This window comes from Antechinus flavipes, chromosome 1 (genome assembly GCF_016432865.1).
Source record: "Antechinus flavipes isolate AdamAnt ecotype Samford, QLD, Australia chromosome 1, AdamAnt_v2, whole genome shotgun sequence".
NCBI lineage: Eukaryota > Metazoa > Chordata > Mammalia > Dasyuromorphia > Dasyuridae > Antechinus > Antechinus flavipes.
In genome coordinates, this window is record NC_067398.1 from 389,404,810 (window position 1) to 389,431,376 (window position 26,567).

Consider the following 26,567-nt stretch of genomic DNA (forward strand, 5'->3'; position numbering starts at 1 on the left):
TCTAGATACTTTGGCTCAAACTCCCATGTTCCTTTCATTGCCATTCATTTGAAAGAAAAATCATATGCACATGAATAGGATTTCTACCAGAAACATCATCAAAAAAAAAAGTTGAATAAATTACTCTGCCAATAGCCTGATTGAATCGATTGAATATCTTCTTTGAATTGATTCATATTACATTTAGGGAAGATGCTTATCTGGAGTTTCTATGAGAAGTTGAAAGCTTGAGGCATCTAACAGGCATCTTCTTTAAAATGGGCATTAGAGATTTTTAAATTTGAGAAATTGAAGATTTTTAAAACATGAAAAATGTCTCTACCATGGACATTCAAGTACATAATTTTGGGATAATCAATTAGGATTATATGTCAAATGGGCTTCTTAATTTGTTTTAGCATCTATTACATCTTCTAAGAAAATGATTTAAATGTTTTCTCTCATTGATATCGGCTTGCTATTTATAAGTTCCTTTGATTTGAGAGATGTGTAGGGATACTCACAGAGATAGTAGAAGATATAACTGATGTAAAGGTGTCAAACTCTCTGTCCAAGATCTGCAAGTACCTGTAAAACTCTGGACTGTGGCTTGTATCAGATTAAAATATAATTGGAAATTGATTAACAAAGGAAATAAAAATATAATATAACAGACAACATTAATTTGTGATTTTCTAAGTCAATATGCAATTGTAAAGATCTGTTTCTATTTGATTTTGATACCACATATGTAAAAGATAGGATTGAAGAATATTTTGTATGTTCTAAAGCTTTGGTGTAGTTATTTCTAAGGATAGGAAGAAAGAAAAAAATTAGATGTCTGAAAAGATTGATTGTGTGACCTTTATTACGTTATTCTTAACTGAAGTACTATAATCAACATGTAGCACTTAACATACAAAATGTTTAACTCAGGTCTTAAGCAAAGCCACTATCAATTACATATTTAAAACTTAAAAGTTAAACATTCCCTCTAGTTATTACTGTGATAAGAATAGGAATTAGATCTGTGATTGTAACTGCATACTGAATTCCCAGATTAGGAAACTCATTTTGGCAATGTAGGTCATCACCTTTTCTACAATTTATAATTTCTAAATCGTCTTAGCTAACATCCCAACTCTTTATTCTCTATACTATGTTGTTTCTCCTTGATTATTATGACTATCATAAAAGCTAGATGATTGTCTGAAATGAGTAGAGAAATATATTCTCAGGAGCAATACAGAATCAAGGAAATAGCCATTCACTCTATTGAGTGATCTAGTCCACAAACATGGCATTAAATAGTTCTGCTTTTAGTCTCAATGCCCCAGTCTCCAGTTGGAGAAAGACTACTGTAAAGAGCAATTTGAGTGAAAATCCTGGAAACACTTACATGAACTGATGCTGAGTGAAATGAACAGAACCAAAAGAACATTGTATATAGTAACAAGATTATGTGATTATCCCACTGTGATAGATTTGGCTATTTTCAATAATGAGATGATTCAAGACAATTCCAATGGTTTTGGCTGGAAAGTACCATCTCCAGAGAGAGAACTATGGAAACTAAACATGAATCAAAGCATATGTTTTCACCTTTTTGTTGTTGTTTGTGTGCTATTATTTTTTTTTGTTTTCTTTCTCATGTTTTTTTTTTCCTTTTTGACCTGATTTTTCTTGCACAGCATATTTTAGAAGAATATTTAAGAATTATTATTAAAGGGTATTTAGAAGAATTGCAAATGTTTGACCTATATTGGATTGCTTGCTGTTTGGGGGAAGCAAGAGGGAGGGAGAAAAATTTGTAACACAAGATTTTGTAAAAGTGAATGTTAAAAACTCTCATTGCACATATTTGGAAAAATAAAACATTATTGGGGAAAAAAAGAAGAACTGAGCAATGGACTTATAGGATCAGTCTGGAGCTTTCCCTAAATATTTTTGAGCTTATTGTATAGTGCAATCATTTTTCCCTAGTCCTGAAACTACCAACAATTGTAAAATTTAATCCTACAAAACACAGCCCATTGCAATAGCCATGTTCCTCCCACTCCACTTCCCTTTCAAAATATCTCTGGTTTTATCTGTCTTACATTGGTCATGTGACTTCACAGAATTGAAATTATTTACCTTCTATTCTCAGGGAAATATAATATATCCAAGGGCTAGCTTCCAGAGACAACAGCTCCTGTGTGAAGCATGGGAGCACTCATGGATTTTTGCATCAAACAGTGGAATATGCCAACTGGCCCTGTATTTTTTTCTTTCAGTGAAGACTTAAAAAGGTTCCAGTATAATATGAGAGCATTTACTGGGGAGATGCCATTTGGTCTCACTCCCAGGTTTTATCCCTTCTCTCCTGCTTTCCCTCTTTAGCTTCTGTACTATATTGGTGATCTCTGTCACAGTTAGCTCAGTCCAATTGACCTTACTGACCTTGTAGTAAGTTGGGATAAAGAGTATTGTGAGACTTAGTTTTCACAAGAAAAGCAATCCATAGTCTTGGGGGTGGCAGGAAAATACTGAGAAAAGGAGTACAGAGGGATGCTGTATTACTTAAGCAGGAGATCATCCATAACCAATCAGGAGTGGAAACAAGGATGCAAAATGCCAACCAAGGAACAGCCAGGGAAATACATAGCCAGCTAACCAAGCAAACACTTAAAAAACACAGGAATTCAATGAGTCTTGGAAGGTTTCCACAGAGCAAACAGCCACAATGTCACTTTGCATGCTCATTGAGTGCTGTATTTCAAGACTGCTTTGCCTATATAACTCTGGTCTGCCAAAAAGAATCACGTAGTACTGAAAACCAGTATAAACTCAAAATCCTTTTTTTTTTTTAAATAGTCACTATATTTGATTAAAGCAATTAAATTTGGGTTTCACTAAATTTTATTATATTCATGTTTGTTCTCACTTCCAAATTTTCCACATTTTCATCTTTTGTTCTAAAATTGTCACTTCAAAGGAATTATTTTAATCCATTCCTTTTTATTTCTCTTTTTTTCTTTTAGTGCTCTGTAACTTGTGAAAGAGGAATACAGAAAAGGTTGTTAAAATGTGCAGAAAAATATGTTTCTGGAAAATATAGAGAGCTGGCTTCAAAGAAATGCTTCCATTTGCCAAAGCCAAACCTGGACTTGGAAAGAGAATGTACCCTGTTTTCATGTCCCAAGCAACCAGTGTACTCTGCAGTGAGGCATGCTAGGGGTACTTGGTACTCTTCTCCCTGGTCTGAGGTACTTGATAATTTTAAATTCTCAGAGGTTTAATAAGCTAAATTTATGGCTCTGTTGTTTGGTGGTGAAGTTTAAACAGTGATGTTTCCTCAGAGTTTCAATCCCCAATGTCCTATTAAAGTGCTTTATTACATTTCTCCCAAGGGTATGGATGTATCTGTGTGTGTGTGTGTGTGTGTGTGTGTGTGTGTGTGTTTTAGGGATTGATGTCCAATCGTTAAAGAGCCATTTAGAGCATGTTTGTGTCTTTTGCTTAGAATTATCACCCACTCATCACATATAGGAAGATTTAATGCTTTGGGTAAGATGGGGGGAGGCAGAATTCCCCACAGAATAAGTTTGAAGAGAACCAATAACTCTAGAATGGACAGATGGATTAAAGTTCATGGTAGATTAACTAGGGAGTTTCACAACTACAAATATAGACTAGATAGCATGTGAATTGTTTACATACATTTAAGTAGAGTCAGCCTTTAGCTGGTAAAATTGGTGAGTTTTGTCTTTTGTTCATACCATTTTCTCCCTTTATCTATTTGCTCCTTTATCCCAATTCTATTTTTTTCTTTTTGAACATAAATCCAAAATAACAACAAAATGTTCATATATGGTTTTTGTCTTAATAGTTCATGTTTCAATATCCTTTCCTATAAGTGCATGATATAGGTCTTCATTTTCCTTCATTTCTATTCTCTTTCTTTTCCTTTCCCTTTAATTTTCATCCCTTTTTTGCTTCTTCTTAATTATTGCGCCTTTTCCTACAATCCATTTTTTTTTTCCTTCCATTTCTCTGGGTACAGAGGGAAGAAGATATGGAAAAATTATGAATGACATGGAGAGGAAGATTCCATGAACAAGCAGAATTTTTTTTTAATTCTTGATAAAATGTAATGTTCTCATTTTGTTGACCGATATAGATAGACAGATAGATAGGTAGATAGATAGCAGGGACTATATTTAGGTTTTTCCTTGAGCCAATCAATTTATTCACTCTTACTTTTATCTTGTAATATCCATCTAATTCGTTGATATAAATTATTCATCAAGTATGGCCTTAAGGGGGAATATCATTTTTCCTATTATGTCAGGGATTTCTGCTTCTTCATCTAATTTAAGGAAGCCAGAAATCTTCTACTAGTCTAGGTCACCCCTGACACTTCTGAGTGCAAAGGAAGGATCAGAAATTTCCAATTCCTTGATTCTTTGTTTTCCTCAATTCTAAACTAACTAACTATTGTTGTTTTGTCCTATATAAATCTTTCAAGACAGCACAAGTTAGTTGTCTATCCATGTCTTTTTCCCTTCCATAAATATTGTATGACCTACTACAAAACAAGATAGACTTTAATAAAAGCTGAGGGATATGGCAAATACAAATAATTCTTCTATGACAATAAGAAGGCTATCATAACTCAATTCCCTTAAAATAAAGGGTTCATTTTTTAAGCCCATGCATTGTTTTCAGCAAATACCTTCAAATTCTTTCTTTCTTTTGTTCAATTTATATTCCTTTCCCACTAGTTGAATTTTGTAAGTGATGTCTGCTTTCTGGTATACATAATATAGCCTCTTTGGAAGGTAATAAAGTATACAAGATCTAATTTTCTAGTGAAAATCTATGAACCACCAAAATATTTCCATGCACATGTATATCCTTTAGGCAATAGAGTGAAGCAGATCTAGATTTGTACAACTTGGGAAGTGGATGGGGCTATTTTAATAATATTATAATAATAATAAATTATATTTTTATAATAAATAAATTATAATTTATATTATATTATATATTATTATAATAATATATAATAATAATTATAATAATAATAAAATAAAATAATATTTTAATAAAAAGGAGATTCCTAACAAGTATATTATTCTTAGTCATGAGCCCCTTTTATTGTATACCTTTTCTTTGCCCTTGTTTAGGTATAGTGTTTGTTAAGTGGATTCTTATATTATCATAGCCTCCAAAATCTTCTCAAAAAATAAAGGGAAGAAGTTCAAGAGATTTTTTTCAACCCTTCATGATGAATGGGGACTAGTATTCAAGTTAAATGAAAGATTGATGCATCTCTTAAAATGATTTCAAATTGAAGTCCCCATTCATTTGACATCAGTTCAGTTAAAACAGATTCCTCTCAAATTTAGTTATTGATTTATAGGGCAGATGGCAAAATGTACTTCCAATCATGACAGCCTACATTTTATACTCTGACTCAACTTTCCATTCAATAAGCCCATATTTACCCACAAGATATCAAATAGAATTCATCTGCCAACATTCTGAGATAATATTCCTTTGATCATGTAGGTATGACTTTCCAAATATATTTATAGGATATAGAGTTTTATTTTAGAGGAATGATGATAATCTGTATAATTTACATACATACACACACACACACACACACACACACACACACACACACACACACACACATATATATATATTTGGCTTTTAAAGAGGCAGAATAATACAAGGGCTAGAGGGCTAGTCTGGGAATCTAGAAGATTTGGATTCAACTGGTTATGTATCTCTTGGCAAATCATTTTCCTTCCTGGGGCCCCCAAACAACTCTCTAAAGCTAAAAATTGAAGAGAAGATACAGGCATTTATTAATAAATAGTGTTGAATTATCCAGAATAATCCATATCTTCAAAATTATAGGTCATTAAAATTGTTTCTTACTGACTTTTTAGAGGATTTGGAAGAAAGGGAACATTTATTAGTAACCCACTATTTGCCAGGCACTAACTAGGCTAATCATTTTACTAATCGTATCTCATTTGATTTTCACAATTTGATTTCCTGGGAAGGAAGGCACTTTTATCATTCTTATTTTAAAATTTAAAAATTTAAAATTGAGGAAACTAAAAAACAAGTTGTGACATTCCCAATGTGACACAATAAGTGTTTGAGACTGATTCTGATTTGCATGGGTATACATAGTTTAGTGGGTAAACAAAAACATTTGTGAATGAAATCCTTATGGGAAACTCCTTCTACAAATGCAGATTGGTCACTATTCTGCAATTTACAGTCTGAAATGGTTGCTTAGGACAGTGAGAGATTAGGGACTGGCAGAATCATACAGCCACTTTGTGGCTCCAACTCCAACTTATTCTAAGACAGAAAATCTTTGCCTCCTATAACACCATGCCTCTTTTTTCAGAGGAAGTTAGTAATAGCTAATAGTTTAGAAAAATATTATCCCTAACATGAATGGGTGTACAACCATTAACAATATTGTTTTGGAGACAATACTGTTCTTTTAGCGACTGTCCTACCTATTTTCAGAGGACTTTGTGCTTTTATATTTTCTCTTAGCTGTTCAAGAAGCCTTTACTGTAGTACTCAAGCCTACTTTGCCTTATTAAAAAACCTATCCCTCTTTATGCACATATATACACATAAAACTTACTCATCTTTTTTCCCCCAGAATCTCTTGGAGCCTTGCTTTTTGATTCCAGATGTCAACCACTTACCTGATAATGCTCCAATGGAAAGATATTATAGATTAAAAAGAGTAAAGTGAATTGTCACTCAAAGTCTATTTACATTTTAATGAATCTTCAACACAAGAAGTTGAAATTACAAGTAAGCTAGTTTTGATCAAAAAAGGAAGAACAATCTTAAACCCAACAAATTTGATAGGCTGATTTACAAGTTCTTCCCCACCTTGGAAACATTCAAACAAAGACTTCATATCCATTTATTGGAGATGTAAAAGAATTAATGCTTCAAGGAAAGGTTGGACCAAATGTCCTTGGAACAGCATTTCTACTATAATTCCACTATGATTCTACTAACTTCCAATAACACCACCTAAAAGACTGTGAATACTTAAATGATAAAACATTTTCCTATGTCAATCTACAATTTGGAGTCTTCACTTTCTAAAGTCAGTCTATTCCAAAGAATATTTGGGCATGTTTTATTTCATTCTAGGAAAGACCCCATTTTTCCCCCAAAGGAATATAATAGAGATCTAACATTGAGCTGTCCTTCTTCAAACACTGAAGTAGTGTGGTGGTGAAAAAGCACTTAAAAATGGGCCAGGAAGAATTGCTTTAGTCCTGGATTTGCCACTAATTATCTCTGTGTCCACACACAAATCAGTTCATCTTTCTTAGTTTCCATTTTCTTATCTCCTGAGAAGATGAAACTAAATGATCTCTAAGGATTTTTGCCCTTCAAACTTTGATGATTCTAGAATGCTAGTTATGGTTGACATCACGGCAAAGTCCTCCCACTATTGTTATGCTAGATAGTTATGCTTCCTACTATGTGAAAGGGAAGAATATCTCATCATATGTATCTGTGCTACATTCTAAGGGTCAGCTCCTGATCATAGGAGAGTTCAGTAGTATATAGTGACAAAAGAAATCATGGTCATGGTACAAAAGAAGATATATGTCTGAAGCAGGGGGGATTTTGGACTCACAGACTCACACCCTCAATTTACAAGTGAGGAAACTAAAGCACAGATGGCTTTCCTAAATTAACCCATCTAGGAAGTAGAAGATTTGAGGTGAGAATCTACATAAATTAGAAGTCCTTCAACTATTTATAGTATATGGCATGTTGCCCCTCTACCCTTTCAGCAATTTTTCTCCACCCACTTTCCAGCTGCCAGTTCTGTCAGTTATTATGCATAGTTGAAGACAGAACTCCCAGCAGGATCAGATTCATTCCCTACTTGTCCTGAAATTAAAAATATAGTAGAAACTGAGGAATAAGCAAGGAGAATTTCCTTTAGAATTTTCACTCAAGGGTTCCTAATCAAAGAAGCAAATCATACCAGAGAAACTCATGAGGATTAAGTCTCTTTCTCCATAGGGACTTCATCCTCTCTGAAAAGTTCCCTACAGATGGACTCCAGTCATGGTTGGGATCATCCTATCCAGAAAGAGACTAAATATGTTCATTTTGTGTGTGTATGTGTATACATATATATATACACACACACATGTATATAATATATGGATATATCCATGAATATATAAATGTCAACATATATATGTATGTATACACACATACATGAAGCCATACTACTGATTTACAACAAAAATCCTCATTTCAAATTACTGTTTTAGAGTATAGACAATCTATACCAACATAATTTTATTTTTTTTAAATCCAGGGTACTCTACTAAGGATGCTTATCTGATTGGAGAATAGGGAGGAAAAAAAAAATACAAAAAGTGGCTGGAATGTGGTTTAACAAGCTAATAAATAGTTGTCCATGGTTCACTTCCCGGTCAGAGAGCCACATCACATGCACTATGGAAACTAGTAACTAAGTTTCACTTGGGTTGAATTTTTATTAAGAATTTAATAGTTTATAAGCATTGAAATTCCACTTGGGAAAGATTTTCCCATATAGGAAATAATCTAAGGCTGCCCAGTCATCTTTGGAAAGGTAAGGAATGGCCATTGCTTGTTGAACAGGGATGCCAAAACTCCAGGAAACTGTATTTTTTTGAGCCATCAGATACTATGTCTATTGTTGTCTACTACTCTAGAAATTGTTATCTATTACATATGGAAAAGATAAAGGGATAGAGCAGAGCTTACTCAACTTACTTGATAAATGGAGTCACTTTCCTCAAGGACTATATTTCCCTTATTTTGGGAGGATAGAAGAGGTGTTTAATGTTCCCTCATTTCAGTCACTCTATTTCCTGTTTCATATTCCTTTGATAGAAAAAAAGTATCATGAAACAGCAATTCTTATCCATATCTGTTATTCATATGTCATACTGATTAATCTAATATTAAGTTAAAAAAAAAAAAGACAAAGTAGAGTAAATCATCAGATCCCATAAACTCAGTGAATGAGTTTTTAACTGAACCATAACCCAACCCCAAATACTAAAAATTATTTTTTAAAAAAACTGTAATTCTCAAACCCAGTCATCATATTTTCTAAAATTATTGAAATATGTCACAATATCAAATACCAAAATATTACCTGAATAATAAAATTAAAATATTACCTGAATCATACTTGCATTTCATTTTGTGTTTGGAAAAGTGTAGCTTCACTGGCTTAGTTGGGTTGATAAGTTTACAAAAAGCCAAGACTATTCAGTAGTAATGACATTGTGATGTGTCTCTTTTTATATCTTCTAAAACCTCTTGATCTAATATGTGAGCACTTTAGAAGAAAAGCATTTTATAAATCTATGAAAGGGAACAAAAATCCTACTACTAAATAATTATATACCGTACCTAAAAATACCTTCCAGGCTCATCTTTGAAACACTTTTTTACATAAAGCTGATATGTATTATTTTTTGTTTAGAGGTATGAGATATACCTGAATCATAGCATCTTTCTGACACAACATAAATTTGGAGAGGGGAAATTAGAGTCTTCATGTATTACAAGGTTTTTCTTATGCTGCCAAGAGCAACAAATGAGTGGGAATTTTTCTGTGTACTTTCCTTGATTTGATCTCCTTCTTGTGTATAACACAACTGCTAACAGTATTTACCAGCTAAGATATTAAGGCTGACAAAGTGGGGTGATCACACTATATTATATTGGGAATACGCATTACTTCTCAAGAAAACCTTATGCAGAAACTTTAGGGAAATTTGCAAAGAGAAAAAGAAGTCTTACTTGTATTTAATTTAAACCATTCTTGGCATTTTGCGCAAATCAAAAAAAAAAAAAAAAAAAAAGGAAAATATATCTTCACAGCTTTCAAAAGACTAAAGATACTCAATCAGTTGTCTGATAAGTCATTTTTATCATATGGGGACTATAAGCTTTCTGGCAAGTACTATCCATTTACCGGGTGTTTTATAGTTCTTCGAGATCATAAATTATTTGGTATAAGAATCCAAAGTGATATGTATGCCATAAGCACTTTTGTGCGATAGTCAGCTTTCCAGGGCTATGGAAAATTGTCAAGATGTAATGGCTGTCTGCCCACCCGCCCTTTGCACTCAAGAGGCTTATTCTTGTAACAGTTTAAAAATCTCCATTTCTTTTATTTAGTTCATGAGATTTCTATTGACTTAAGAACTTTATTCATCATTTCTTTCAGTGGGGAACCTGAGTTAGGACTAACTTAAATCATGTGGGCAGAGATTCAGATGGTTCACATGCTAATTTGGTTTGGGTATGACTGGTTAAGTGCAAACACCTGTTGGATTGTCTGAATGAATCAGCATGAAGAAAACAGGAGTGTGAAATCACAGTCTGAGCAGTGTGAGGAGCAGGGTATCATTCCAGACATTCTTCACCATGACTATGCACAAGTTCAGTCAGTAATCTTTTAGATTTGCATTGGAAAGAACCATGCAGTAGATGAGCTGTTTGGTTTTCACTATTTTGGTTGCTTGTGTATCCTAAAAGTACTAAACTCTTTATAACAATGACAAATTCTTCCTTGTCACCATATTTCAGTGTCTCAACTCTCATTTCTCTCGACAAGAGAATTCTGAGTGAGAGAGAAAAAGAACAGGAAATGGCATACTGACTTTGGAGACTCAATGAATGAATTTTTAACTGAATTATAACCCAACCCAAATACTAAAAATTATTTTTAAAAAACTGCAATTTTCAAATCCAATCATCATATTTTCTAAAATTATTGAAACATGTCAAAATATCAAAATATTATCTCAATAATAATATCAAAATATTATCTGAATCATACCTGTATTTTATTGGTACTGCATAAGCTAGTGCTAGTGAGGACAGTATGTCTAAGGAACTAAGCAGAACTTTGAGGTTAAAATCAGTAGTGTCCCAATAAGAGCCAAAGTTAGAGTCATGAAATTGTTTGTTCTGGATATAGTTTTTGAGATTTATGAATCCTCACAACAAGCTCAGGAAAAGGACATCTGATCAGTAGGAAAGTAGAAAAAGGGAAATGAACAGGGTCCATGGCTACTGGAAAATGAAAGAACTTAGAAAGTTCTTCCAATTGGAATGCTTTTAAAGGTATCAAATGGAAGCATTAGTTGAGTAACTTTAGTGGGAAAAGAAGTGAGTAGAACAGGAAAATTAGTAAAATGTAAGTATACTCCTAATTGGGGCATATTACTGAAAAGAGGAAGAGGTAGAAAAAGCCAGTTTTTAAACTCTTTGTAATGAAAATCAGTGGATTCTCTAGAAAATATTTTATATTTATGCTGTTACAACAGCAGAAAAAGTATGTCCTTGGAATAGGGTAAATGATACTTATGAATTAAAGATAATGTAACTAAAAAACACTTTACTAGTAACATTCAAGCAATAATAGTTAGCATTTATCTAATGCTTTAAAGTTTGCAAAATGCCTTAGAAATATTGTCTCAGTTCATCCTTATAACAATCTTGGATAATAGGTGTTATTTTTATCCCCAATTTACAAATGGGAAACTGAAGCAAAGGTTTAAATAATTTGCTCAATGTTACACAACTATTGTGTATGGCTAGATTTGAATTTGGGTCTTCCTGATCCCAAGTACAGCAATCTATCCATCTCATCACTTAGCTGGCTAGTAGCAACTGTTGATAATCAGACTACCATTTATCTACTTGTGAGATCCAATGGCAGAATAAAAGAAAATGACTATTTCTATACTATAAAATATGAAGATTCACTTTTCAATATATGCGCCTAGATACACATTTATATATTCAAAACACTCCCCTCTTTTTTTTCTTTCTACTTGCAGCTATGTATAATGATCTATTTCATTTAACCAAGTTAAATATGGATTCATAATCATTATAAATCCATGCAAATTGCTACTGAAAGGAAATATAAAGAAAAGATGATATATGATACTTTTTCAGTTTTTTAGTGTTTGGCAAACTGGTTGTACTAAGTATCTTAAATTAGATGAGTTGGGAGTTAAAGTTAATGAAATCAGCAGATGTTACTTAGTTGGGTGAATATCAGGAAAATAAGACTACCCAGGTAAATGAAGGAAGCTCAGTTAGCATCGGCAAGGTTATTTAAAATGAGATTGGGGGAAAAACACTAATTGCTGAACCACGGGGAGGAATCATGTAATGGATAATGTATTGGGGTTTTTTCCACTTCTACTTTCTCTGATTATAGGAAGTCTTGGAGAGTAGTCTCTCGGGTTCTAACTATAAACTATTTCAGCCCTGCATGAAATGAGCCCAGCAGTGTTGAACTGAACACTGAGAAAGGTTCTTTGGAAAAAAGTGAAAGCCCTGTGTACTGAAAAATCTCAGTAGCTACAAAATGATTGTTCCAAGGGAGGTTCCCTTTGGAGTATAAATAAATCTCACCACTATTTACCAGTCGTCACTAAACTGGACCCAAATGAAGTTGTGATTTACCTCGAGTAGATACACAACAATAAATTCAGTCCAATCCAATAACTACAGAGCTACAGAGCACTTCTTCAATAGGAGTCTAAACTTTGGGAACATTAGAAATTCTATGTCATGACAATGTCTTATAAATAAACCTCACCCAAAGACCCTCAGGGGATTAAACAAACAAACTTATAGTAGAACAGAAAAAATTGATGCCTGGGTAGAAATAAGCCAACTAAGCTTAATATAAGGGGGGGGGGGGGGGGTGAGGAGGAGCGGGAATTATGCTGTGGAATGTATATGAAACATTAATATTAGCCCATTTGTTAAGATTTTGACATTTGTCAGATGTTAGCTCCCATTTCTTTTTTTAATGCAATAGTGTCTAACTTGGTTGTGCATAGATCAAAATAAATAGTGTTGTTGTGTAGGTAATGGGGCAATATTGAGACTGAAGCCAAAGCAAGTTTACCCAAATAATTTAAATTATTGATGTTCTGTAGATTCAGGTAAAGATCATATTTAAAACCCCTTTAGTAATATTACCACCAGTGATTTCTCCAGTGCAATTCAAAGTCTGTAGTTAAATGAATCATGGTTACTTTTGAACCACTATACCTTTTGAATAACAAAAAGAGTTGAAAGAAAATAATATTATTAAGCAACATTATTTTTTTTAACCTTAGAAGAAATTAGGGAATTGAAGTTATGGATCTTTTCATGCATGGGAAGCTGAATGAATCTTTTCAAGATTTTATTTACCCCTTTGTCCTAGTTCTGTTTTCGTCTTGATCCTCCCTCTTACTTAAGCGTGTGAGCATGTAAGAGGAGAGAGACTGGGAATTTATACCTGTGATTTTATTTGTTTGAGAAACTTCTAGTGTGAAAACTTCTGTGAATAGAAATCTGCAACTCATTTAAAACCTTAGAGACTTGCTAGGAGACCTAGATTAAGACAGCTTGTATGTTTCAGAGGATACACTTGGACCTAAGTATTCTTTACAACTTTACAAGGCCTGGTCACTAACCATTATTGCACATCACCTCTCATCTTGATTAATATAAAGAACACAATACTTTCAGAATTTCCAACTAAAATATTAAATCTATTGACCTAGTAAAGAAATTTGAATTTTTATAAAACTAGAGCTGTAAATTTTTAATGGGGGAGATGAGTGTTTAAGGAAATGCTTTCAATGATATTGTAGTTAGCATAATCCAGGATGCCAATGAGCAAAGTATGACCTTGAAGAATGTCTAAAACACACATGCAGAGAATGAAGCCAGGCCTGTCTTTTTTGCAGAATTATGTTTTATAGCAGAATATACATAAATAAGGAATATTTGATAGAAAACAGCTGTATCAATTGTATTTGACCCCAATAATTTGGAAATTAAGCATTCACATGCCCACACAATTAATTTTCTCTGGTTGCTTTTGGTCATATTTTAAGACTAACTTACTGAGGAATTTTGCTGAGCTTTGTTAGAAAGGCAAGAGGGGAGGGGAAAGGAAAAACTGAGCAGAAACATTAGAGGCATACCATACTTATCAGCTGAAATCCCGAGGTGCTTGATTTTAATATCCAGTGGACCTAACTATCCTTCAGCCCAAAGAGGAAAAATAAAAATGCTCTCAGCTTGTCAGTTTAGAGACATCCTTTCTATTTTTCATTCTCACTCCCCACACAGAAGGAAAAATTTATATGATCTTGTGTTTGTCACTCAGTCAGAAGGAGGAGGATTTTGGAATTCCTAGATTAAGAGCCCCCTCTGGGGCAGGGAAAATGGAAGAAACAATGGAAGGCAGAGTTTATTGCCCCTTGGCTAAAGTCTCAGAAAGAGAGCCCTGGAGCCCTGCTCAAGGTCACTCAATACTATGGGATTCTGGCAAAATGTTCCTGTAATTTTTGGCAAGTGATATTACCCATATACCATAACCCAATTTTCATAACATTTTTATACCTTCTGTTTAAAGGTTTTATTTGAACATAGTGTATGAAACTATCCAAAACAAAACCAACCCTGTTTTCTTTTAGCAGGTACTCTTTCAATAATTTTTTAAAAACATTTTTGGAGCAGGTTCTATTGTTTTTTTAAAAAATTTACATAATTCTGACTAGATTGTTTATAGACTTCCTTTTTTGATAAATTGCTAAGTGTTTCTTTTTCCTTTGTGCATTTTTAGCTTCCTCTGTTTTTTGAGTTGTCATGTATTGTTCCACTGAGCAATCACAAGCATAAGTGTATGTATGTCATGTTCATACAGGTATTCACTTTCACTGAGGTATTCACTTTCTCCATTTCAAAGCAGACAAAGCTAAGAGTAGAGGTATTTGGGAAAAGCAATTTAAAAAATCTCTACTGAGGAAAATTATGTATCAAAACGAGTCCTTCAGAATTCTATGGAGTGGCAGATGCTCCAAATACTTTGTTGCTAAGGTAAGATTTTAGGGCTAACTCAGCAAATATTTTTGAAGCATTTCCTAGATGTCAGGCACTAGTAGCTTCAGATACATAGACAACATGGAAATAGTCTCTGCCATCAAAAAAGCTAAATTCTGTGGGTTAGAAAATCAGCACTTTTTTAGGCACATACTAGTTAATAAGAGTGGGAAAGAGTACCAGCAATTTGTGGGGATCAAGAAAAGATTGATGAAGAAAATGGAACTTGACCTAAGTATGACAGGAAACCAAAAATTACAAGAGGTAGAAAGTAGGCGTGGGGTAGAATATGGGAGTATTGGAGTAAATAGGCACAGAGATCAAGAATTAAGTTTCATTTATGAAGAAAAATAAGATAGCCAGCTTGATTAGATTGAAGCATAAATTAAGGTCAAAAATTTGTAACGGACTGAAAAGGTAGATTAGAGTCAAGTAGTGCAAACTCATTATAAATAGGAATTATTTCTTTCTTAGTTCTTGAACCTCCAAGTATCTAGCAAGTCTGAGCACAAAAAGTGCTTAATAAATACATGGTCATTTGATTGATTGCTAAGGACTTTAAATGTCAAACATAATATTCCATATTTGCTCCTTAAGATGATAGGGAGCCAGTTAAATTCATCATATATGATAGTGACATGGTCAGAAATGCACATAAGAAAAACAGTTTGGCAACATCATGAAAGAGGGACTATAGAAGGAATTCTTGAAACAGAGACCAAATAAAAGACTATTTCAATCACATCCTTTTCGGGATTTTCTTGGCAAAGATGTTTAAACTAGTTTGATATTTTCTTCTCCAACTCATTTTACAAATGATGAAATTGAAGCAAACAGGGTGAAGTGACTAGCTCAAGATCTCACAACTGGTAATATGAGCCCATATTTGAACTCAGGATGATGATTCTTCCTGACTCCAGATCCAACAATCTTATCTACTGAGCTGCCTAGTCATCTAACTGCAGTGTACAAAGGAAATAATGATGAGGGATTGAAATAGAGTAGAAGCTATGTGGGAAATGAAAAAGGGACAGGTAAAAGAGGTGTTGTAGAGATAGAAATGATAACATTTAGTGAAATGGAAAAGGGAGAATTAAATGATTGAAAAATGACAACCTGGGTGACTAAAAGAATAGTAGTACACTCCATAGTAATAGGGGAGTTTGGAGGAGAGTAAGATTGGAGTGAAAGGAGGCCAAAGAGAACATCTTGGAGTACCCACAATTAGACAGTTTGATATGTATGATGACTCAAAAAAAAAGATATTAAAGAATACTCAGAGCTAGAAGGGACCTTGAAAAGCATTTTATTGTCTTCTTTATATTTGAATTGATTTCTGACCTATCTAAAGAGACTGGGATCTGGAGTGGAGTGAGATGGAGGAGTGTTTTGAATTATCTAATTTGGAGTATAGCTATGTTTGGTTCTGGTAGCCCTAGAATCATTACGAGATGTTCAATCTGACCTCAAGTTATCCACAATATTGAATACCCCCAATAAGCTAACAGTTCTAGAAACAAATGGGAAAGCACCTCTAATGAACAAGCCCCTTCAGGACTTTAGTCAAGGCTTAAGATTATTCAGAATCTATAAGACTTTCATGACATCCTAATTCTTTTGCATAAAGGGAAAAAAAAGCATCTTGATAAAGCAGTGTCAGGTTCACAACAAGCCTCCAACCTGGTGTAACTATCACAGGATTATACCTATTGGATAGCTAATTAAATTAATCAATAGTCCAAATATTCGCACATGTAAGTTAGAAATCAATTCAGATGTAAATTGTTTAATCATTTTTTTTCATTTTATAAGATAAATACATATGCTACATGCTCTTAGAAACTTTATAGAATTTGATCCACAGTATTAAGTTCAATAGTCAATGATTTTTGTCCCAACCACAAGTTGTACATGAATTTGGTTGACTAGAAAAGGATCTAATCCTTCTTCAATTGTTTTTCAGTTGTGTCCAACTCTTTGTGACCCCTTTGGAATTTTCTTGGCATTGCTACTGGAGTTGTTTGCCATTTTTTCTCCAGCTCATTTTACAGTTGAGGAAACTGAAGCAATCTTGGTTAGATGATTTGCCCAAGGTTTCACAGATATTAAGTGTCTGAGACTGGATCTGAATTCAGGAAGATGAGTCTTCTTGACTCCAGGCCTGGTACTCTATCCATTATGCCATCTAGTGGTTCATAATGATATAATTAATCTTTTCCAAAGTCACAAATACTTGCATGTTCCACCTAAGATTTGTGAAAAATTCTGTCATTGTTCCATAGGAAGAATGTTATTCATATTATAAAAGTAAAATTTGCCACATCGTGTTTCAGTTTTATAATGGAATATCATGAATTTATTATGGGATTTACTTTTTTAAAAAACATTATTAAGAACCATGCTAGTAAGTTCTGTCTTGTCCTAAAAGCAAAAGTTTTGGGATAGTGATGCCTCCTTTTTTTTTTTTATTGTCTCTTTAAACTTCAGTGGAAGATGAATTGTCTCTATATTCATTGTCATTTTCAGATTATGCATTGTCCTCCTCCCAGGGAAGGAGGGGAAGAAAATTCTAGGTGGTAAATCATTATTGAGTTCTCAATGGATCTTGTAAACAGAGGAATTTGGTAGGATTTGGCATTTGTTTGTTTTTCTGAGAAAAGAAGGAAAAGAAAAGACAAATTTCATCTGATTCAGGATTTATCCCATGGTAATCTAGAAAAAATACTCAAGAAAAACAGATCAACCTTTAGTAACTCTCTCTGACCCTCTTAAGCTAAAGCATCTCGAAAGGAAATCAAAGAATGGAAAGAAGAAAAGAAACAAAGAAAAAAAGTGGGGAGGAAGTAGGAAAGTTAAGAGAGAAAAGGAATGAAAATTGTTCTTGTTGGGTGTGTGTGTGCGTGTGTGTGTGTGTGTGTGTGTGTGTGTGTGTGTGTGAAACTACTTCTTTCTCACATATATAAAAACGTTATTTCATTCATTTAAGCATTTGGTAGAAATTTAGGTAGAAAATATGCTAATAAATTAAAAATGGTTCATTTACTATACTTTGAGAATTCAAGTTTTTCATATAAATCACCTTCTTCCACTCTTCTCTCAACACACCTTCCAAAGTGAATATGAAAATACTGGTATATTATTTTTGCTTTATCACAACAAATTTACTCTCCCAGCATCATCTAATTCAGTCTCCTTAGTTTCCCTAGTTTACCACTTATGAGCCTTTAAGTGTTAAGAATCTAAAAAACATTTGCACCCACATAGATATGCCTACACACAATGTCTCTTTATAAATTTTTGTTGTCCTTATTCCTAGTGCACAGCAACTTGTGGAGGTGGAGTTCAAACACGATTAGTCCAGTGCCTAGCAAATGGCAGACCAGCCACAGGATGCTTTCCACAGCAGAAACCTATCAGCTCCCTAGCCTGCAATACCCACTTCTGTCCTATTCCAGAGAAGAAAGGTAAATGTGACTGACAACATTCCCAAGTTTAATATTTCAACAAACATTAATTAACAAACATTAAGCAGCATATTAGTGGTAGGTATTAGAGAAAAACAAAGTTGAGATAAAATATGTCCTTGTCTTGAGGGTGCTTATATTTGAATGAGGGGATTACTAGAAAACACAATAATGTATAATAAATACATGCAAGAAATGCAAAGGGCTCTATGGAGCCTGAAGACTTCAGGGTCATGACCAATCAGAGAATCAAAGCTCTTTAGAGGAGCAGGCATTAATTTATCTGGGCTATAAAGGAAAGGTACAAATTTTACAAATTAATAAGGAAAGAGGATGGTTCAGGAGAAAGAAACAGCTGAGTAGGAAGATAGGAGCAAGAAAAGCACAGGAAATAGTCTTGTCTAGAGAAAAATCATATGAAATAATGAATTAGACAAATTAGAAGTTTTCTCTATAGAATATAGGGTGACACTGAAAAAGAATAGATAAGAAATTAAGACTAATGGAGACAGATTATTTAGTTAATCCTTAGCAATTACAGAATCAATGAAAAGTAGGGTTTAGGAGTTGTCATTTAGGGATATCCTGAGTAGCTAAACAGTCCCCATGTGAAAGACCTCAGGACATATACTTTCCTCTCATTCCAAACTTTGCCTCCCAAAGCTCCATATTTTGTTTAAACTGATTCAATTAAGTGCCTTCCAGTTTCCTTGTCTGAAAACACACTATTCTTACTGTAAGGCTACTAAGAAGGAAATAGTTATAAGAAATGTTTCATATTAAAAAGCTGTTCAGAATACCTGGATAAGAGAAATCAGAATATAGAATCTTATGTAGGCTTCCTAAATTGGACAAAAGTCTACCATATTCAGTTCTACTTGCTGTATCAAACCAGATAGTGGTGCTTTACAAATTATGTTTAAATAATCCCCAAATATCTAAAATATTTAGAGAGACCAGAGAATTATAAAGTACTTTCTAAGAAGGAATATAGCCAGAGGACAATGAGTGGTTTAGTTAAATCAGAGGATTAAAAATGTGAGATTTAGTTAACAGAGAAACTATTGTTTAGGTGGAAGAGTGGGTGGGTAAGTTTATTTGGAGAAGGGAGAAGAAGAAAAATAAGAAGTCCCAAGCTTTATAAGAGAACATCCAAGGAAAGTCTTCTAAAGTTTTGAAGTTATTTGACCTACATTTCAACAATCCCTTTAAAGTAAAGACAAAATATATTTTACTTGCCAAAAACATCTATTTGCTGACTGGGGTGAATGGTGTGTTTGGGGAGCTAACAGATCAGTGGGGTACAATATTACAATATGATGAACATTTATAAAGTATCTATTGGGAATGTGAATAAATAAAAAAAGATAGTCCCTGCCCCTAAGGAACTTGTAATGTAATGGCAATATTGAAGGATGATGATTTCTCCTCTTTTTCAGATATCTTCTGCAAAGATTACTTCAATTGGTGCTATTTGGTGCCCCAGCATGGAATGTGTAACCACAAGTTTTATGGCAAACAGTGCTGTAGATCTTGTTCAAAATCTAATTTGTAAATTAGGACTGATTCCCATGATGGGAAAATATATATAAATATATTTTCAGCACAAGAAAAAAGCTGCACAATCTGAATTGGGCTGTGCCCAAGTAAGATAGAAATCCGAAGAATAACTAGGCTTGGTTCTTTGACTTTGAGGTTATTTTTTTAATGGGCCTGAACACACACACATGTGCAAATGGTATTATGAATGATTTGAACATGGAAGCCTTTTGTACTATTATGGCAGGAGTCAAACCTACCAGTACTGCCAACAAAAGGAACCTATTCTAAATGAGATGGACAAAGCTTTGCTAAGGAGTATGTTGTTGTTGTTGTGTTTTTCTTTTAATCTCAAATAAATTAAGGCCAAAATAGGCCAAGATGAACTTGTTATAGTATACGTGGTGCTTACTGAAGAAGAGAAAAGAAAAATCTGTGAAGAGGACGACAAGTTAAAATGACCTACTACCAGGCACATGGAGTGTGTCTCTCATCTCAGCTCTTAAGTTCAGAAATTCTTTGAGTTTTCTTTTTTTTAAAGGGGCACAGATGTTACAAGTACAGAAGCTATTGGGCTTGTGTATCCCTCCTTCCCAGCTGCTGGTAGATAATGGCCCCTCAGTCCGTCCATTTGTTCTTCTTTCTGAATATTTTCTCATACACTAGCAATATCAAAATTTTCATCAGCATACTTGAAGCACTTGAACCTGGACACCATGTCTTGATTCCTGCACCAGATGTGGAAAGGGGGAAAAAATGAAATCTCTCCAAAGGTGCTTCCTTCCCTTTCAGACTCAGGAGCCAAATGAAAGTTTTCTTCTGTTTTATTTTTATATCTATTTGTTATTTACAAAAGAGTCTTCCTTTTTAAACTTATTTCTTTATACTTTGCTGTATAAGAAAGAGAGAGAAAGAGTGAGAGAAACAAAGAAAGACTGAGAGAAAGAAGGAAGGAAGGAAGGAAGAAAAAGAAAGAAAGAAAGAAGGAAGGAAGGAAGGAAAGAAAGAAAGAAAGAAAGAGAGAGAGAATTCTGTATCATCTTTTTTTTTTAATTTCTGGTTATGCCCAAATCCTGCTGTCTCTTATTAAAAAAAAAAATTATGGTACTACTAAAATAGTTGTCTGCTAAATAACCAATTTTCTAAACCAGAAATCCATGTTTTATTTGTGTGGCAATTTCGGGGTTGGGTTGTTTTCACAATACTCATTTAGAATGAATGCCAATTTCATAAATGAAAAAGCTGCACATCATCCTGTTTCCAACGTACTCCGTTTCAGTATTGGTGCTGCTTTCAAGTTAAAGTTCTTATGATGCAGCTCCACTTGTAATGAGCACCTGAATATTTATGTTTTCTGAAATTTTATAATAAATTTTTATTGTATTATATGCCTCTGAACTGTCTCATCATTTCATAAAATAACAGAATCATAGATTTAGTGCTGGAAGGAGCCTTGGAGACTTCCCTCTCTGTCTCTGTCTTTCTGTCCTCTGTCTCTGTGGGCTACTACAGCTGATCAGCTGAATGAATAGAATGAAAAAAGACCCTGTGCCCTTTATCTAATATGGTCTCAGACATGGTCTGAGTAGCTCGGCACTTTAGCTGCTCTGGACCTTAGCATCCCTTGGTCCACATAAAATTGGATTTGACAAATCCAGTGGTGAGGCAAAGCAAGATTGATTGAAATTATGATGCATCAAGTGGAACATCTTTCCTGCAAAAAAACAAAAGTTAAAAGTATAAATATGCTCTACTAGTGTGCTTCACTTATGCTTGTTTCAAGAACACTGCAGTCCTTGGGAAGTGAGGACAGCTAAGTGGTACATCCCTTTTCTTTCTTTTTAGGAGAAAGGAAGGAAAGGGAATAAGTTATTTATTAAACACCTCCTATGATCCAAGCTCAGTACTGAGCAGGCACTTTACAAATATTAGCTCGTTCAATTTTTACAACCATCTTGGAAGGTGGATACTATTATCATCCCCATTTTATTGTTGAGAAAATTGAGGCAGGGAGAGGTTCCAGTATCTCAGATTTAGGAAGTGACTAAGGCTGCATTTGAATTTGGATCTTCTTGACTCTAGGTCTGACCAAAAATATTCTTCCCAGAACCACTTAGCTGCCTATTTAAAAAAATACCAGCCCTCAGGTTTTTTTCTAAAGCAGGATCTGAGTGACTTCCCAAGAGCCACTGAATGGTAGATTTATTTTTTGTTTGTGTCATGATTTATATGTGTACATTGCAGACACAGGTTTTGTTTTACTATTTGTTTTTCCTGAGAAGCTTAGCTTGAAGACAAATGTAGAGAGAGCTGAATTTTCTTTTTAGTTGATATCCTCAAGGCCAATGTACTTTCACCTAAACACTCAGAATTTGGATCTAACTCTATAAAATATTGGACAAGAATCCATTTCTGACAAATGAATTAGTCAAAAGGGCTGGTCAACAGTAATATCCATATAGGTGAACGACAGTAAATTTTCTCTGTATCCCAGACCAATTAACAGCTTTTCTAATAATAATATATGAAATCATTCTTCAGTTTTCCTTGCACTGCATTTAGTGTTTAAAATTTTATATATATATATAAATATATATAAATGTATATATACATTTAATTAAATATAAATGTATATATACATATACATATACATATAATTTTTGTGTTATACTTTAAGATAATTTATATGTAGGATATTCTTTAATTGGTTGTATGAACTTTTTGAATAGTGATTTTAAAATTTAGTTTTTAGATAGAATATAATTCTGTGGAGATCTTTCCCTATGAGGGAAAAGAAACTGAAATTGTAAATGTAAGAAAATAATTTTTCATTTGGCATTTATTCTTGATACAATTTTTTTTTAATTTACTTTTGTTTCCCACTCATATTTTATGACATAAATATAAGGAAATTATAATGCATGTCACTATTACATATTTCCTTTATATAATTATTGACTTATGTGTGAATGCATATATATTTATATATATATATACACATTATATATTTATATATGTGTGTGTGTTAAAAGCACTATACAAATTCTGAATTTTTCATTCTACATACAGAGTATTCCACAGTGTACTATCTTTCTTAAAAGGAAAATTGATATTATTGATCCATGATCAATAGAACATTCACCAAATTAAGTTAATTCTTTTCTTATGAATCTATTTTTTTAGATTCTCACTACCACTCAACCAAGAGGGCAGTGGACCACCAACTCCAAACACCATTCTCACTTGCACTATTCTAATAGTTTTCTAAGTGGTCACACTGCCTCTTTCTTATTTCTTCCCTTCTTTCTATTCTCCATACCTTGGTCAGTGTTACAATTGCAGAATTAAAAGGGCTCTTGTCATGCCCACCAAGTCCTCATCTAGCTGCTGTTTTAAAAATCACCAATAAAGTCTGTTCCTTTCCAAGGTGATTCATTTTCCTTTTTAGATATTGTTGGATATTGTTAGGAAGTTTTTTTTTTCTTCCTTCCATCATAAAATGTGTTTCTTTGTAAATTTTGGTTCTCCATATTGCTATCTGGGGTCAATCAAACTAGTCTTAATCAAAGATTATTAACGTGGAATTAACAGATTGATTTTTTGTGTTAATCCTACATATTTTATTTTGTGCATTTTAAAATATTGTTCTGAGAGAGAGTCCAATTTTTCTCATCATACCGCCAAAGGAATCCATAATACACACACACACACACACACACACACACACACACACACACACACACTAACGTTAAGAACTCCTGGTTTAGAAATTCCAGGGAATCAGCAAAGATACTAATTGAGACAATTAATACTTCCAGCAAGTTTTCAAGCTACAAAATAAATTCTCAAAAATAAATGATATTTCTTTGCATAATAACAAAACATAAGATACAATAATAGAAAGAGAAATTATATTCCAAAAACTGCAAAATGCATGAAATATCTAGGGATCAACTTCCCAAAGTATCAAAAAACAAAAACAAAAACAAAAAAACCTTGTATGATTCAATTATGATCTGTTCCTTAAAGAAATAAAATACTAGAGAAATATTCAATGCTTATGGCGAGGTCATGCCAATAAAATGAAACTGATAATGCTACCAAAATTAACTTGCACTCTTAATGCTATATCAATCAACTTATGAAGGGCATACTTGTACAGAGTTTGGTAAAATAATAACCAATTCCATCTAGAAAAACAAAAGATCTAGAATATCAAGTATGAAAAGAAATAAAGATGAAGAGAAATAGCACTTCTAGGCCTCAAACTATTTTATAAAACAGTCATCAACAAAACCACGTGGTATTAAATTATAGATAAATCTATCAATGGCATAAATAAAATTCAGAAAACAGAATCCAATAGATCAGCATTTGATAAAATAGAAAAATCTATTCCCCAGAGGAAAACTTCCAATTTGATTTTTTTTTTAAATCTGATCAGAAAACCAGAAAGCAGTCTGGCAGAAATTCGTTTTAGATTAACACCTTCCACAATAAATGTTAAATAAATATTAGAAGAGAAATAAATGATATAATCTCACAGATATAAAATGTATTCTTAACTAAACAAGTGGTAGAAGTAATTACAAAATATAAAATAGATAATTTTGATTACTTAAAACTGAAAAGCTTCTGTGTAGACATTAAGGCATATAGAATAAAAAATGAAGTTGTTGAATGGAAAAAATATTTGTATCAAATTTCACTGATAAGGGTTTGATATATGACATACTAAAAATATATACACACATATGTATGTCTGTGTGTGTATATAAATATATATGTGCATGTATGTGTGTATACCATTCCCCAACGAATGAAAGTCAAAGGATAGAAACAGTCAGCTTTCAACAAGAATTGCAAAATATTCACGACTATATGAGAAAATGTTCCATATAACTAATAATAAAAGAAGTGCAAATCAAAATAACCTTGAGATTTTGGTGAACACTTTAAAAAGTTGAAAAATGACAAAAAATGAAAAGTCAATGTTGAAGGATTTGTGGGAAGATGCTAATACATTGTTGTTGGAGCTGTGAAGTGGTTCAGCCATTTTAGAAGCAATTTGGAATTATGCGAATAAAATGGCCAAAATTCCCATATTCTTTAAACCAAAGACTCCATAACTAAGAATATAGCCCAAGGAACCCATCAATGAGGAAAAAAGTCGCCATTTATTCCAAAATATTTATAGTATGAAATAGCTAAGAACTGAAACAAAATATATGATAATAATTGAGGAAATATTTTTTTTAATGTGGCACAAGCATACAATGGAATGTGATAAAATCTTTATGGATTTATGCAAGATGAAGTAAACAGAGCCAACAAAACAACATACAAAATCCCATTTTTAAAAATAACATATTGTTTTTAAGGATGATTTCGAGTGACTAAGTCATTTTGGCTATATAAATACACAAAAATAAAGGACACATGAAGAAAGATGCTATCTGCCCCAAAGAAAGGACTGATAAGTAGAAATAAGTATAGAATAATTTCCATATATATCATATATACGTTTATGTATATATGTATGTATGTGTGTATATGTCACACATCAATTTGTGTCTACTGGTAGCAGGGGCCATCTCCTGTTTTGCTAATCTATATCTTGCCACTGGATGCAGATGGCTCTAGAAGACAGAATGAGGCTAGTGACTTTTCACAGCCCTGCCTCACTTAAATCCAATTCATTTACAAGGATAATATCAATGTAATCTTAGAGCTGGAAGTAACCTTAGAGGACATCTGAGTTTAACCCCCTGGCTTTTACAGTTTAGGAAATGGAGACACAAAAGGTTAATTGATTTATTCAAAACCACACAGCTTAGAGGTAGCTAAAGCAGGAGTTGTACCTGGATTTTCCTGACTTTTTTACTCTACTACAATGTCCAATTCTGGGAGTACAGACATTTATAGGTGCCCATCCTTTATTCTTCCTCTGAATTCCTATGCTAATTTACTTGATTTTAGTGAAATAAGATTCTCTCTATAGATACACTGCTCCTCACTATCCTTGAGAAATAATTCAAAGAAATTGTCCTTTGTTGTTGCCATTCATGTCCCACCTAGGCATGTCCCTCAGTAACTCAATTGTCTTGATTTCAGGCAGCAAGGAATTAAGAAGAAAAGAGGTTATAGATCCCTTTTTCAATCTTGCTATATCTTTATCTCTCTAGTCTCTCTGTCTCTCTAATCTCTCTGTCTCTCTGTCTCTGTCTCTTTCTCTGTCTTCCTCTCCTTCTTCCTCTCCCTTCCCCCTCTCCCCCCCTCCTCCTACCCCTCTTTTCTTCCCCTTCCTCTCACCCTATACCCCATCTCTCTCTCTGTCTTTCTGTCTCCCTATCTCTCTCTCTCTCTTTTTTTCCTCTCCCTCTCTCTTCCCTCCTCTCCCCTCCTCCTCCCCTTTTCCTCCTTCCCCCTCTCTCCCTGTCTCTCTGTCTCTCTATGTGTGTCTCTGTCTCTGTGTCTGTCTGTCTGTCTCTCTCTCTCTCTCTTTCTCTCTCTCTCTCTCTCTCTCTCTCTCTCTCTCTCTCTCTCTCTCTCTCACACACACACACACACACACACACACACACACACACACACAGTCTG

The 26,567-nt window shown here is 33.7% G+C and overlaps 1 protein-coding gene across 1 annotated transcript in view; it reads left to right on the forward strand.

The window, feature by feature from the left end:
- The window catches only part of ADAMTS16 (ADAM metallopeptidase with thrombospondin type 1 motif 16), a 215,537-nt gene extending 194,184 nt beyond the window's left edge, over positions 1 to 21,353 (forward strand). Inside the window, exons 21-23 of the mRNA XM_051973434.1 lie at positions 3,003 to 3,227; positions 18,281 to 18,428; positions 19,868 to 21,353. Coding sequence (XP_051829394.1) covers positions 3,003 to 3,227; positions 18,281 to 18,428; positions 19,868 to 19,983 — 489 coding nt within the window. The 3' untranslated portion in view covers positions 19,984 to 21,353. The remainder of the gene's footprint in view (positions 1 to 3,002; positions 3,228 to 18,280; positions 18,429 to 19,867) is intronic.
- Positions 21,354 to 26,567: the final 5,214 nt, after the last annotated feature.